Source organism: Dromiciops gliroides, chromosome 2 (assembly GCF_019393635.1).
Source record: "Dromiciops gliroides isolate mDroGli1 chromosome 2, mDroGli1.pri, whole genome shotgun sequence".
NCBI lineage: Eukaryota > Metazoa > Chordata > Mammalia > Microbiotheria > Microbiotheriidae > Dromiciops > Dromiciops gliroides.
In genome coordinates, this window is record NC_057862.1 from 35513264 (window position 1) to 35527466 (window position 14203).

Sequence of the window (14203 nt, forward strand, 5' to 3'; positions counted from 1 at the left end):
CTGGATTCAGGAGTACCTGAGTTCAAATCCAGCCTCAGACACTTGACACTTACTAGCTGTGTGACCCTGGGCAAGTCACTTAACCCCAATTGCCTCACCAAAAAAAAAAAAAAAAAAGAATGCAAGTTCAAAATTATGGTATGTAATTGTGATGAAATACTATTGTGCTATAAAAAATGACAAGGAGTGTGATTTCAGAAAAACCTGGGAAGCCTTATATGAACTGATGCAAAGTGAGGAGAATATTGTTTATGGTAACAGCAATATTATATGATGATTCGCTATGAATGACTTAGCTATTCTCAGCAATACAGTCATCTAAGACAGCTCTGAAAGACTCACGATAAAAAATGCTCTCCACCTCCAGAGAAAGAACTGAAAGGAGTCTGCAGAACGAAACATACTTTTTTAAACTTTATTTTGGTTTGTTTGGGTTTTTTGGTAACATGGCTAATATGAAAATGTGTTGCATGACTGCACATGTACAATTGATATCAAACTGCCTTCTCAAGGAAGGGAGGGAGGGAGAGAATTTAGAATTCAAAAAAATCTTAAATAAACGTTAAAAAAATGTTTCTACCTCTAATTGAGAAAAAATAATGGTTTTTTTAAATGAAATTTTAAAAAAGAGTACAAGTTCTGTAAAGTTCAAAATCACCTCCTGGTGTTGTGAGCTCTGCAGGGTGGACACTAAAGTTACAACGTGTCTGTGCTGGCCGGGTCACTTTGCAAGTAATGAGACTCCAGAAAATATCTTTAAATAAAAGAGGGGTTTTTTTAGGATCAGCCGAAATTATCTAGCTTTCTATCTCTATTTATAAAGCCACTTCTCTATGTTCATATACCTTAATGTTCAGCTATCCAGTCCAGGCCCTTGCCACGTAGTTAGAGGCTCAAAAAATGTTGAATGAAGTTACAAAGGGGAAGTTTATCTTCATTATTTCCCAGAGCGGGAAAAGAAAAACTAGCCATCATTCTTTCATTTCAAACCCCGAATAGCATCTGTTTGGATGGGTTACATTTTGTGTAGCTAATAATTAACGTATAGACTTAAGTAACTGCTTTATCAAAATCAATAAGAAAATCACATGTTTATCAGTTAACATCAGAAGTGGCCCTACCTGGCTGTGAGCTAGACTGTCACAGAGTAAGAGTCTTTAAAATTCCTCTTGGATTTGCGGGTATTAGCAAGTCCCTATCAACATCCTCTGAAGCGTTTTGATGTCATTTTGGCTATTGAACTAAAAAATGTGAACTATTACTTTGTTGATCTTGTTCTTAAACCAAACTGCATTATCAACGGAGAGTGTGTTCTTAGTGTATTGTTCAAAGTACTTTAAAAACTTGTAAATCCCTGTAATTTATGTTCCTCCAGCCTCCTCGGCTTCATTCTCTCCTTCTGGTTTTCATTTGAATGCAGTCCTGTCTGGGTGTGTACCTGTAAAATTGTGTTTTTCCAAGTACAATTTACAGTCATGACCTTAGGTTTTACAGTGTCCCTAACCTTCGAGAAACTTCCTTCTCTACTGAGAAGCCAACTGTGGGTCACCCAAGCCTTTCATATTCTAATTGTCTAATCAAGGTTACTTGAAACAGATCTGATTTTGACATGTCTTAGTTTATCACGGAGACTTTGTAGGACTGGTGAGTCAATTAAGAGGGTGCCCCAGCAAGCCCATTAATTGCTCCGTGTCTGAAGATGTACACAGCTGTAAAGCTAGCCCACTTCAAGACAACAGTCCCATTTATCTAAACAATTCTCCTTTTAGACTCGATGGCAGTGATAAAAACTAAGATAAGGAAGACTGAGGGGGGGATCTTTCCGGCTCCCTACTTGCAGAAACTGTGGCTGAGAGACTTACAATCAGCTTTTCTTTTCAGCCTCTGAATGAAATGTCTAGTAGAGCTTGTGTTCCCTGGATCTAAGAAGTTGTGAGAGAAGAGTCAATGGGCCAGGATGCGGGAGGGAGGCCCGGTGGCCCTGTCTGGGTAAATGTTTATCCTGGATCATTCTTCAGGAAGCCTCTGGCTCTCTCCTTTGCTGCCCCTTGAGCCTGGGGCACAGCGGGCCAGGGAGCTTGTGCATGCGAGCAAGCTAGCGAGCAAGCAAGCGAGTGCTTGTCTGAGCCCTGGGAAATTGGCCTTTCCTCCCTCTCAGGGAAAGGAATGGGGCGTTTTCATTGGTCTGGTCATGCTGCATGGCATGGGCTGCTCAGCACCCTGGGGAACACACCAGCTAGCGCGCCTCCTCTTCTCCTTGTCCTCAGGTCATCGTGCAGTCCGGCCGTCACCCCACAGTGCTGCAGAAGCTGTGCCAGCTGCCCTTCCAGTACTTCAGTGACCCTCGCCTCATCAAAGTGCTGTTCCCTTCACTGATCGCTGCTTGTTACAATAACCCTCAGAACAAGATCATTCTGGAGCAGGAGATGAGTTGTGTCTTGCTCGCTACGTTCATTCAGGTACAGACATTGCAACAGGAACTTCCATCCAGGCCATTATTTCCCGTGCCTAGGTCTCTGTGGCTTTCTGTCTACCTAATTCAGTAGGAAAACAAAAGTAAACCTTCAGGGCCTGTTCATTGTATCCTGGTCAGCCCTCTAAAAAAGAGTATCCTTTTGGTACTCGAAGAGGACTTTGTACTGCCTGGGTGACAGATAGCACAGGGTCTGGGCAGCCGGCTGTAGTTAGCAAAATGGCCAGGCTTCTCAGCTAAGGACAGCTTATAATCACTGTTTCTAAAGGCTGCTGGATTCTTTTCATTGTCCTTGTTGCATTCGGGTGATGGTTTATGCTTTATCAAGCTGTGGAGAAGGCAATGTAGACAAAAAGGCAAAAAAGAACTGGACCTGTGTGGTTGAATTTAAGCTGCCAAGACACGCAGAAAAATGTGAAGTGCAACCAGCAGATGCTTTTTAGTGTGAATCTAAATTTGGTATCTATTGTGTCAGACTTTGGAGAAAAAAACCTCTCAAACTTGGGCAAGCGTCATCTTCCTACAATGAATGTGTCTTTAAGTCAAAGATAATGTTGGGGCGTAAGCAGCATTTTCATCATCCAAAGTCATATGGCTAACTGGACACAGAAAGTCAAATTAGCTGTCACCTGGTGTTTACTGCCTAATCCAGTGATTGTTTTTCCAGCAGTGTAAGAAAAAAAAACCAACTTAAAAAAAAAATTTTAATCCTTCAGCTTGGTTCATATTTTCCACTGTAAGATTAAATGCCAGTATTTGCTCAGGAACAAATGTGGGAACTGCTCTCCAGAACTCTTCTTGCTTGTAGTATTTAAACAAAACCAAAAAAAAGGATATATTTCCCTTTTTTTTGTTCTTTTGTAGCTTACTCTGGCTAATACAAATGACTTATAATACCTGTTTGATAGTAGATAGTTTATTAGTAAATGGATTTTTAAAAGAGGAACTTTTTTAAATGATTTATGACACTTTCTTTGTGAAAGACATTTTTTTTTACAGTCTACAATTCAGTGGTGAGGGAATAAACAAAGTTAAAGGTCAATTGCTTTAAAAAATCTTTCAGCCCAGCTATTCTGTTTATAATTCTTGACTTCATTTTCCAAAATAGTTTAAAAAGTCAAACATTTCAGAATCCATTGGCTTTTCAGGAGTGGTTTTCTAATAAGATGTTAATAAGAGAGTCTATCACATAAATTTCAATACTTTGTGTCATTCTTAAAGCAAATTCTGAAAATTTTAATGTAAAAAATAAAGAGCTAGAGCAATAATATATATGGTCATTTTTTTAAAAGGCCCAGAATATGCAGCTGAGCCCAAACAAACCTTCTGATGATTTAAAGTTTTAGATGTCTTGAGAAATTGCATCAATTTCTTAACAAAAATTAGTGTGATAGTAAATGAGAAATAAAAGCAAATACACACACCCCAGATTCTTAAATATGTGTTTTCATTTGATATTACACATACTGAGAGGGAAGGAAGCCTATCTTTCTAGTCTTCCCTAAAAAATGTACATGTTATAAAGAAATTAATTTTCCAAAAACAGTAAAACTTCTTTATGACGACAGCATGTGGTTACTGAGAATTTCCTGGTGCCTTACACACTGACTTTGTTAAATGGAGGGGTTGGACTCCCTCTAAGCCTCCTAAAGCCTGTGATGAACAGGGGAAGGGAGGAGGAGGAGAGAATTGTATAAGCTACTTTCCCGGCTTGGTTTGACCACCATCTTAATTTGTAGCATCACTATATCTAGTGATCTAACCCAGTAAGGATTCCATCCTGTTCATTTCACCATGTATTAACATCCAGGTTCAGCATTAAAATGACCATTTCATTAAAGCAGAAATGAAACATTTTTGGTCACTGAATTACTGCAGAATTTTGCAGGATGGTTGGCGGTTTTCCCCCAAGCAGAGCTGCTCACTACTAAACCAGCATAAGAGTCTATTAGGCTAGAAGCCACAAATGGCTACAAAATAATGGGCAAAAGGGTAGATTAGTACAAAATAAGAGTTTTAGGAGTGTCACCATGCTGGCCGCCCTGGCAGACAGTCATTTGTGATCGTGTGACGTGAAGAGGGTTTTATGCATAGGGTTATTATGAAGGTAGTTGTCCAGATGAGTCGGATTTAAGTGTCATCATTATTTAGTCTTCCTTTATAATAAGCCAGGCCCAGGTTCCATTTATAAATTTCCTTAGGTTCTCTATTGGATTCCAGGCTAATCAGGCAAAAAGGGTTGCAGACTGGTTGCTTCATGAGGATTTTCATAGTTTATTTCATTCAGACTTACTGTTTTTATACCCACTGTACAAACAGTTTTCTTTTGTCTACCCAGGACTTTGAACCAATTCCAGGTCAAACCGAAGACTTGTATCCTCAAACAAGGGGTATGTATGTCTCTTGAAAACTAAGACATCGTTTGTGAGTCTGATAGCCAATCTGCACGTTTATTTCCCATCCTTTATAATTTCCCATTATTTTAGCATCAGGTGCGAAATATATTTCAAGGCAAAAAGTAATTGTGGATTTTGCCCTTAAGCGGGAATCCCTATGTTGCCTTATTAAGAAATCTAAAAGACTCCAAGGATTACCTTGGTGGGCCCACGGTCTTTTGTCACATATGGCTTTCCCTGGCTGTGATGAAAAGAAACTAGCCACTATGTGACAGAAGAGAATGAGAAAAATCTGATTCTACAAAAACCTTTCTGAAGAGCTTCCAAAATGCTAATTAATTAGCTCCACTTTCTACTGTCAACAAGTGTTATTTAAGAAAACATTAGATAAAAACAGATATTCCAGATAATAAATTAGTTTAAATTTCCCCAATACAAATAAGGAGATTTTAGTTTTCCTTCAGTGTCTGATGCTGTGATGTAATCTATCTTAGCTGGGGGGTAGGGGGAATTCTCCCGATAGTGAATTTAAGCCCTTGGACTTTTTTATTGAAAATATTTGTTTTACATGCAGAATAAGCCATCAAATTAGCAGAGTTCAGAGGCTGAAAGATTTACAAGCCCTTTTCTGTTGCTCTCCTGCTGGGATATTTCCCTCTGATCAGAGGTGAATGTTAGAGTTATTTGAAATTGTATTTTTTTCATTGCCTTCCTAGATTGTAATTTTGAAAACCAAGGCATTGCCTTACTAGCTTCTTTGCATCACCCTATTTTGGAGTAGTTGTAGAATATCCTAGTTAGGAAAACTTGATTTAGAATTTCCCAATTCTCCATTTGTTTTTTATTCTTTAAAACACTGAAAATTCCATCTCCCAGCTGTGTTCCCCTCTGGGGCCCCTAAGCTTGAAGCCTATACTTGGTGTGTGTTGGATTCTTTTGCAAAGAAAACAAAAAGTCATTTGGAATAAGCAGGTGTTGAAAAGTTTCAACAAGAAAAAATAACAACAACTGAAGTGGTTACATTTGTCATTTTAAAAAACCAGGTTCTATGGAACCAGGTAAGTGAAGAAATAAACAAATAACAGGGCACTCCCCCAGGACTCACATCACCACTGTGCCCAGCAACGTTTGCCCGTCCAGCCCACGGAAGAGGCCTTTGTGACCACTGATCCCTCTCACCAGTTGGAGCTCTCACTATCAAGGAGGCCCCCAAACCTCAATTTTCTCAATGTGGAAATACTTGGAGATTTTTATTTTCAGTCATACAGCAGATTTCGTATTCATGAGAAAAAACTTGCAGCACTCCTTTTTCCTATTTTCTCACGAAGTAAATAAATGATAGCTCCTTTTGCCTTTTCTAGAAGACAGATCCCCAGTAGTTTCCTTGACATACTTTGTAGGCCAGATAATGACGTCCAGGCACTCCTAGAGCAGGACGTTAGAGCCACAGAGACAGCACCATGTGCCAGATTGTAACGGGCCAAGAGTCCCAGCCTGGATGTCCACTGTGCTCAGAGAGAGAATGCCTGCATGGAGGACGATTCTTACTAAGGCCTCTTATTTTAGAAAGACCCCACAGTGTGAGGAGAGCTAGCAGCCTATTCCCTGTGCATCCCTCTTTCATTCACGACCTTGAACACCAGCGTTGCAGGAGAGCTTTCACACTTGCTGTCCAGTGCAGCCTGTGCATAGAAGGGCTCTTCTGAGTTCCCGAATGCCTGTGCCTTTGCTCTTCTCCCCTCACTCCTCTTAGAGTGAACTTTGCAACCTCAATGTGGGTGTAATCAGTATCTCTCCTTTGGCCCTTCTGCCCTCAGATGTGTGGCTGCATGAGGAAGGAGGGGACAATGGCAAGGTATACAGAAAGTAAAATTTTGACCGTAAGATTAGGTTTCACAGCTCCTGAAAATGAAACATGCTTTGGTTTTGTCTAAAGGAAAATAAAAGAAAACCTTTGTATGAAAATATAGGCATGTCTTTGGTAATTTGGGATGTGGCAAAATCAGTGATTTTGTCCTCATTCCCTTTTTTAAACTACAACGTTAGAAATTTTTTTAAATGTTTTCCTAATTCATATCTGAATACACTGGAGTTTTTTTTTAATGAACTTAGCACATTTATCACATTATTCCTCTTAAACCTGACCATCAACCTTCTGAATATTGAAATAAGTTTAATTTCTTAGCATACCAAATATTATCATTTGTATATAACTTATAAATATGTGATTTAATGTTATTTTCTCTCTTTTTCACAGAAAAATTTTTCACTTCCCAAGACTACCTTGAGTTATGCAACCGATTCCCAGAGCAGGCCTGGGAAGAAGCTCGGCAATTTTTCTTGAAAAAAGAGAAAAAATAAGTTTGTTTTGGTTGATTTTGATGCAAAAACATTGATACATTAATTGTTAAAAACGCACATTGTAACTGTTCACAAGCATTTTTGATACTCAGTTCCTGCACTGTAGATATGATATAAACTTTGCACTATTTATAATTATTGTAGATACTTGAATGTTCTGGTTTCTAATTTTGCAAGTTGGGCTTGTTTCATTTCTGTATAACACGGTAGGGTTTGGGAGCCCTGTGGTGGTAAACTTCTTGCATTGCAATATTGATGAAATTAGGCTTAAAAATGAGAAGATCAGTTCTGTTCTATATATCTTGTAATAAAATAACTTATTCTGTTTTGCATTGTGACTTTTTGTATTTCAACATCTGAATAATCAATGGTCGTCCTGTTAGAACAAAGCAAATTTGAAACAAAGATTTTTTTAAACATTCTGGAAATGTCTTCAAGTAATCCAAAAATTGAAGGTTAAGCTGCTTTTTGAGAATAAGGATATTTGTGACATTTCTGCATTTCTAGTGGGATGAGATATTTGTAGTAACTGTTTAAAACCATCTGTGAAGATAGCTTATCCATGTCATTCAGCCCATGGCTTCTTAGCCAGAACTTTTTTCAACAACAGTAGGCTAGATTTATCATGCAAAACAAAAATAGTACTTGACTAAGGCATTGTCCCCCAGTATTATTTCAAGGAACATTAAATTATTTCATCAATCAATAAACGTTAAAGGTCCGTCTTCGGAGTCAAACCTCTGGTAACTGTAAAATTGTTTTGAAAAGGTTTGCTACAGTGAATGCCATTGTTTAATGGCAAGTTTCGGGCCCATTTTTAAAGTCTTCAAGCACTAACCCAGACTGAGTGTTGATCCTCATAGAACAAGGATCGAAGGCTTAGTTCGCTTCCTTTGCTTATCAGGCTTTCTTGAATCTTTTTTTCTGTCTGAATGTGAGGTTGGAAAGGAGAGGGGTTTTTCATAGTATTGCTCCTGTCCCAGAGTTTAAGGTTAATTTTTCTTCACTGTGAGCCCCAGGATCAGGTCACTATACAAGGCAGTGCTCATGAATATTAATCAAAACAAGTAGGAATTGATGTATGATACACAAAAGCAAGTCACAGTCATGGCAATCTTTTTTTAAAGAAAAAAGAAATGCAGAAGACTTTTTTTAAAAATCCAAACACCTTCCCAACAAAGGAAACACCCTTTGGAGGTCCTCTTTTATTTGCTTCTATTTAAATTTGACCTGTTTCCAAGTAAAGAGGAAATGACAGGTTTGGCCCTAAAGAGTGAACTTCAAGCTAAAAGCAGTGGCTTCACTCCAGTTTACCTGCAGCCCCTCTCTGGCCCCAGCAGAGGACTTGAGAAGGAAGTTTGCCTTGTCCCTCAGAAGAGCTACACTCCTGTTTCAGATACCCATCTCACTGGCTGCAAATCCGAGATTTGGGCATTTTATTTGGCACAGTAAAACATAAATTTCCCCCCTAATAATTAGCAGGTGACCTCTGCAGCGACATTTCAAGTTTGGGATCTTGTCAGAAATGCCGGCTACCTTATGGGAAAAATAAGTGGGATGGAGGAAACAGGGCAGAACAGAGAAGTTCAGGTGCTTGATCCTAACAGTGCTGGGACTCACCAACCTAGCTTTTTTAAATTAATAAATCCTGGTTGATCTAAAAGTTGAGTGAAAGCTTTGTTAAATGCTCCTTGCCTGTGGAGTATTTGGGATGGGGGCGGCTTGCCGGCAGCTAGTCCAGAGAGGGGACTCACATAAAGCCCCAGGGATGCATTTTGTTACAGGCTTGAGGCCACGGGACTGAGCAGAGACCTCCCGGGCTCCTGGTAGTCTGAGAAGCAGGAGTGCCAGGGTCTGCCCGTTCTAAAACAATGATCTTCCATTGTGACCTAAGTTTGCTTTCAAGCCCCCTCTCCCTCTATTTCCTCCTGTAGAAAACGAGTGGTTTGGACCGGACCTCCCAGCCTCTCCTCCTACCTTATTCTATTAAAAAAAACAAAAACCAAAACAAAACCCAGTTGAGAAGGGAAGAGTGACCAGGGCTATTTGTTGTCTGTCAAGATCACTGTAGCCCCTCTCCTATCTCGGGGCCCTAAGCAGGAACCGGCACGGCCGGGGGGGGGGGGGGCCGCTGGCATTCCTGGGTAAATAAAAGCCGGAGAGAGGAGGTTGAGCAGGCTAAGTCATACATTTAAACAGCCTTGGGCCTGGATGTCCAAGCGGGCGCCCCTGCTCTCCCGGCTGGCACAAACCGGTCACCTCTGGGGGGTGGGAAGACGGCTCCCTGGCTTGGGTCTCCGATCCGCCTATCGGTGATGACCTCCCCGGGTTTGGGAGGAGGTAGGACGGCTGCGGGCCGACGGAGGGACCAGCCCTGGAGGGATGTGACCGTCGGTCGGGGAAGAGGTGAGCCTCGAGGCAGGTGCCCGGGAAGGGCTCACCTAGCTAACTGCCATCGGGGGCGCGCAGAGCGCTGGCCCTGGTGCTCGGAGGATCTCCCGAACTCTGTCCTGAGCCTTCGAAGAGAGACTGCGGAACCCTTCGGGGCGGGGGGGGGGGGGGAGGCCCGATCAAATATTTATAAGATTTCCTGCAAGACGCTCACAATAGAATATATTTCTTATCTGGTCGGGGTTTTGCCAAAAAGCCATAAATAATTAAGACAGCTGTGATTAACCTTCCAGAACCAGCCCCGGATTTGCAATTAAACATTTAATTGAAATGGCCACGCAACAGTCCCCCCACTGCTGCCTCTCGCCGTCAGGGTCCGCGGGGTTGAAGGGGAGCGCCCGGCCCCGACGTGCGCTGCTCCCAAGGACTCTGCTCCGTGGGGAGGGGGCCAAGGGCCCTTTGTGGGCCGCGGGGGTGGCCCACCTTCATTCCTCCCGCGGGCCGCTCCTCTCCGACCCCGGCATGTGTGATTTCAACGTCCCGGCGCGGCGCGCTGGCCCCTTTTACGACTCCGAGTCATTCCCCGGGCGGGGGCCAGGTGAGCGTCGAGTCGGCCCCAGGCTCGGTGAGCTCCCCCACATCTGGGCTCCCCTGGGTCCCCCCACATCCCTCTGTGCCTAAGCCGGGACTACGGACTCCATCCCCGCCTCCCTGGACTGAGGCTTCAGCGCGCTGTCACCCCATCCTTCGGTCCGGCAAATTCTGGGGCGTCAGCACTAGAGAGAGGGCCAGCCAAGTCTGGGGCGCGCTGACCTCCAAGGAGGCTCGGCCAGGACCTGCCTGAGGAAGGACTCATTTCTACCCAGGCCTAGCCCCAGTCCGCAGGCTGCGGGCAGAGGAGGCGTCTCCCTGAGCAGAAAAAGGGAGAAAAAAAGCAGAGGAGAGAAAGAGCGAGCTCCAAAGAGGGGAAGGGGTGTGATCCGTGGCCAAGAAACCTCCTTTGCCCTCCCTCCTTTCCTGCCCAAACCTGCCTCGGCCGCCTTTGGGCCGGCACCTGGGAGCCCCAAGGTCCTGATCCCCTCCCTGCCCCGGTGGGATGGGGTGGGGGGCACCCGGCGGGCCTGCCCCAGAGGCAGCTGCGAATCTCCTTCGGCAGGCCCGGCCACCCTCCCTTCTGTGGGAGTCTGCCCCTCGGCTGGCTCTGCCTGTCATCACCTCGATCACTCCTCTGCCCTCGCCCATAAAACCTGTCTGCCTGCCGACCTCGTCCCTGTCACTTCCTCCAGGACTTCTTTCACCTCGCTGAAGCCCTTGGGCTCCATTAATCTAGCGAAAGAGCGCTGCCTGCCCCTCGACCACCCTTAATCCCACTCCTCCCCTTCTCGACCCTCTTCTCTGTCTCTGTCTTCTCCCCCCCCCCATCCCTCCCTCCCTCACTCCTTCCTTCCCTCCACATCCCCCCCTTTCTTGTCTCACTTGTCCGTCTCCAGTTCTCCAGTCTCTATTCAGCACCTCCCTAAGTCATCATCACCACCTCCCCTTTCAGGTAATCCTCACTCAGGTCTTATAGCTTCTGGTGAAAGAAAAAGCAATGCACAAAGGAGTTTAGACGGGTGAGGGTACGACCACTACACCTCTTTTTAATTTTTCTTCGAGTAGTCTCCCTTATGCTTGCGGTCAATTCCACAAACATTTTCATGTGCCTCGCGCGGTGGGAAGCGCTGAAGATACCTAGACTAGTAGACAGGCCCTGCCTTCAAGGCGCTTTCGTTCCGTTGGGGATAGGGATACGATCTATTGTCTAACAGTGCTTTAAATTATTCTTAGCAAAGCTCCCCATCTGTTCCTCAACCCAAACATACCTTCTTTCTCTTTTTTTTTAGTTCCTTGACCTCAAACTTGTTATTTTTCATTTGTCCACATTAACCTATATTTTCCATGAAAAGTCACCATTGCCCAAGGGTCCCAGTCTCCTTTTGCAGTCTTATTTCACCTCACCAGCTTGGGCTTGGGAAGATGATAGATAGATGAGAGATGAGAGAGAGAGAGAGAGAGAGAGAGAGAGAGAGAGAGAATATACCCCCTTTAAGTTTTGGCTTTAAAAAAAAAACCACGAAATCTTTTTCCTTGGTAAACTCTGATTTCCAATTTACCCATTTTCCGTTTACCAACCTGAAACTTCCTGCAAATATAAGCTCATGTAGCCCAACATCTGTAGGCTCGAAAACCTCTTGCATGCCTTCTAAAACATGACTAAATGTGCAGCAACTCATTCATGCTAGCTTTCTTCCAAGTAGTAATGGCAGCATCTCCTCGACTTCCCATAGCCCAGCCAGCTCCCAAGGCAAGACAATATTTGCTGTTCTGTATGGCCATGACTTAGCCCACAGTGCCTAGTCCATAGTAGAGACTTCGCTGACTGACTGCCTCCCTCTGTAAACACAAAAAGGCAGGCTGGTTGCCATTCTACTGGCCCCTGAAGCTTCTTAGGTTAGCTAGCTTTTCTTTAATTTCCCAAAATTGCAAACCATGTAGTCATTCCTACAAACTTGTTTTTCTCCGTAAAAATCCCTCTCCCACAAAGATGACACAAAGCTATGTAGATTGTTTTTAATCTCACTCAATCTAACATTAAAGTCTGTCTAAATAGCTAACTCCCTTCCTCCTACCCTATGACCTTTATTAGCTTGAGTTTTTACTGTGGGAATGGGCATCTCACTTCAGTAAGCATAAAATTCCACCTCCCCCCCCACACCTTGTAATTGCCACAGGTAATTTAATTTACAGGGAAATCCCTCCCGTATTACAGAAAATGTTTCAAGATGATCTGAGAACCAGTAAAATTGATATTCCTTATTGCTGCAACTCCCTAACCATAGATCTGACACCCCACTAGGGACTGTTGTAAAAAGGTCTTATCGGGGTCAACCTTTCCCTGGCAACCCACACTGAAAGAGAAGCTTTCTCTTGCCTGCACAGAAATACCAATGGCAGAGACAAGAATATGACATTAACTGCTGTGGTACAGCTACTGTGATGCTAAGACAGAGGTACTGACTTTGGCCGGGTTATTTCCTAATTTCCAAAAGTTACACTCATTGGTGAGTGTATCCGAACAGAAAGGAATTCGCTTTTAAGGTGATAAAGCAGAAATCGATATGTGCAAAGATATTTCCATTCACAGAACAGAAATACTGCAGTGCAAATCAAAATTTCTGAGAATCAGTATCTATTACTTTTATTCCAAACTTTGCTTTAGAAAGAAAAGGGAAAAAAAATGACTGAAATAGCTTTGGTTGCTCATGGTATGAAAAGCCACAAAACGAAAATTTGACTCTCCTGAACTTTAGCCCCTCTATCCAGTGGCCCAGCCCAAGGAGTAAGAAGAGATGGTCTGTATTTCTGGTAGAAGGGAATGGTCTCAGTTAAAGAAAAGATGCCTCAAAGAACCCAGCCCTGTTTATTAAAACCGCATCTGGGCAGTTCAGGAGGTAAAGCTGGTCCTCATTAACCCTGCATATCTTTTTCCTTATCTCTGAGTTTGCAGCACCATTTCCTAAATCCTAAAGAAGGGAGAATGTTCCCTTTAATTCTTTTACTAGCGTCACCTTGACTTTCAGGAAGTTAAAAAAAAATAGACAGATCCCCTTTCCCACCTCATCCTTTCTTTCAATCGTCTCCAACAAACTTTCATGTTAAAAAAAAAAAGGAGAGAATGAATGAAAGGGAAGCGAAAGAATGAAAAAGAATGAAAAAGAAAACGAAAGATTTCATGAAAAAGCATTATTTGAGGGTTTACAATTTGCAGATCTCTGAACCAGAGGGAAAAATAATGAATAAGAAAGAAAAAAAAGAGGGGGGGAGAAGTGGAAGGAAAAAAAAGGGGGGGGGACTAAGGAGAAAAAAAAAAACAACAGATTTGCCCCGTAGCCTCCGGACAGTCTCCTGCGCCCTGGCATCCATGGCAGCCCTCGCCCCCCACTGCCCAGCGTCCCCTCTGCCAGGCGCACCCTGCCCACAGATACACTGGCCCCAAAGGGTTAACCCTAGCGGCCTTGAGAACTCGAGCTGGGCCGGGCCGGGGCCCGGGCCGATGGAGCCTCGAAGTTCCCCCCTCCCCGCCCCGCCCGCGGCTCCCCGTCGGCCACCCCGGAGAACCCAAGCCGCGGGTTTGAAATGTCACACCGGCTGAGCTGAACCCGACAGCCCCCGGCCCTAGTGGCCCGCGGCTCCCGTGACTGGGCAGGAAAGCGAGCCGAGCCGAGCCGCGGCGGGCGGGCTGCCACGGCCCAGTGCTCGTGGGGGGCGCGGGACTCCCGGGGGTCTCGCTTGCAGGTGATGCCAGGGGCCGATAAGGGGCCGCCGGCCTCGCCTCTGTCTAGACAGAACTTAATGAATGCAGCGGACCGAGGGCGGGGGGCAGCTGCGGCAGGGATCGGAGAAACCCACTGGCGGACGGACGGACGGACGGACAGACGGGCGGCGGCAGCCCTGCCCTGCCCTGCCCTGCCCTGCCCTGGCAGAGGCCGGCAGCCGCAGCTCCTGAGAGCGCCTCGGTGACCAGTATTGCTGTACCTCCCCC

General features: G+C 44.3%; 1 protein-coding gene across 1 annotated transcript in view; it reads left to right on the forward strand.

Annotated features, from left to right (window-relative positions):
* Positions 1 to 7556, forward strand: part of SCAPER (S-phase cyclin A associated protein in the ER) — a 379320-nt gene extending 371764 nt beyond the window's left edge. Inside the window, 3 exon segments of the mRNA XM_043987611.1 lie at positions 2268 to 2459; positions 4812 to 4863; positions 7127 to 7556. Of these exon segments, the coding sequence (XP_043843546.1) occupies positions 2268 to 2459; positions 4812 to 4863; positions 7127 to 7230 (348 nt within the window). The 3' untranslated portion in view covers positions 7231 to 7556.
* Positions 7557 to 14203: the final 6647 nt, after the last annotated feature.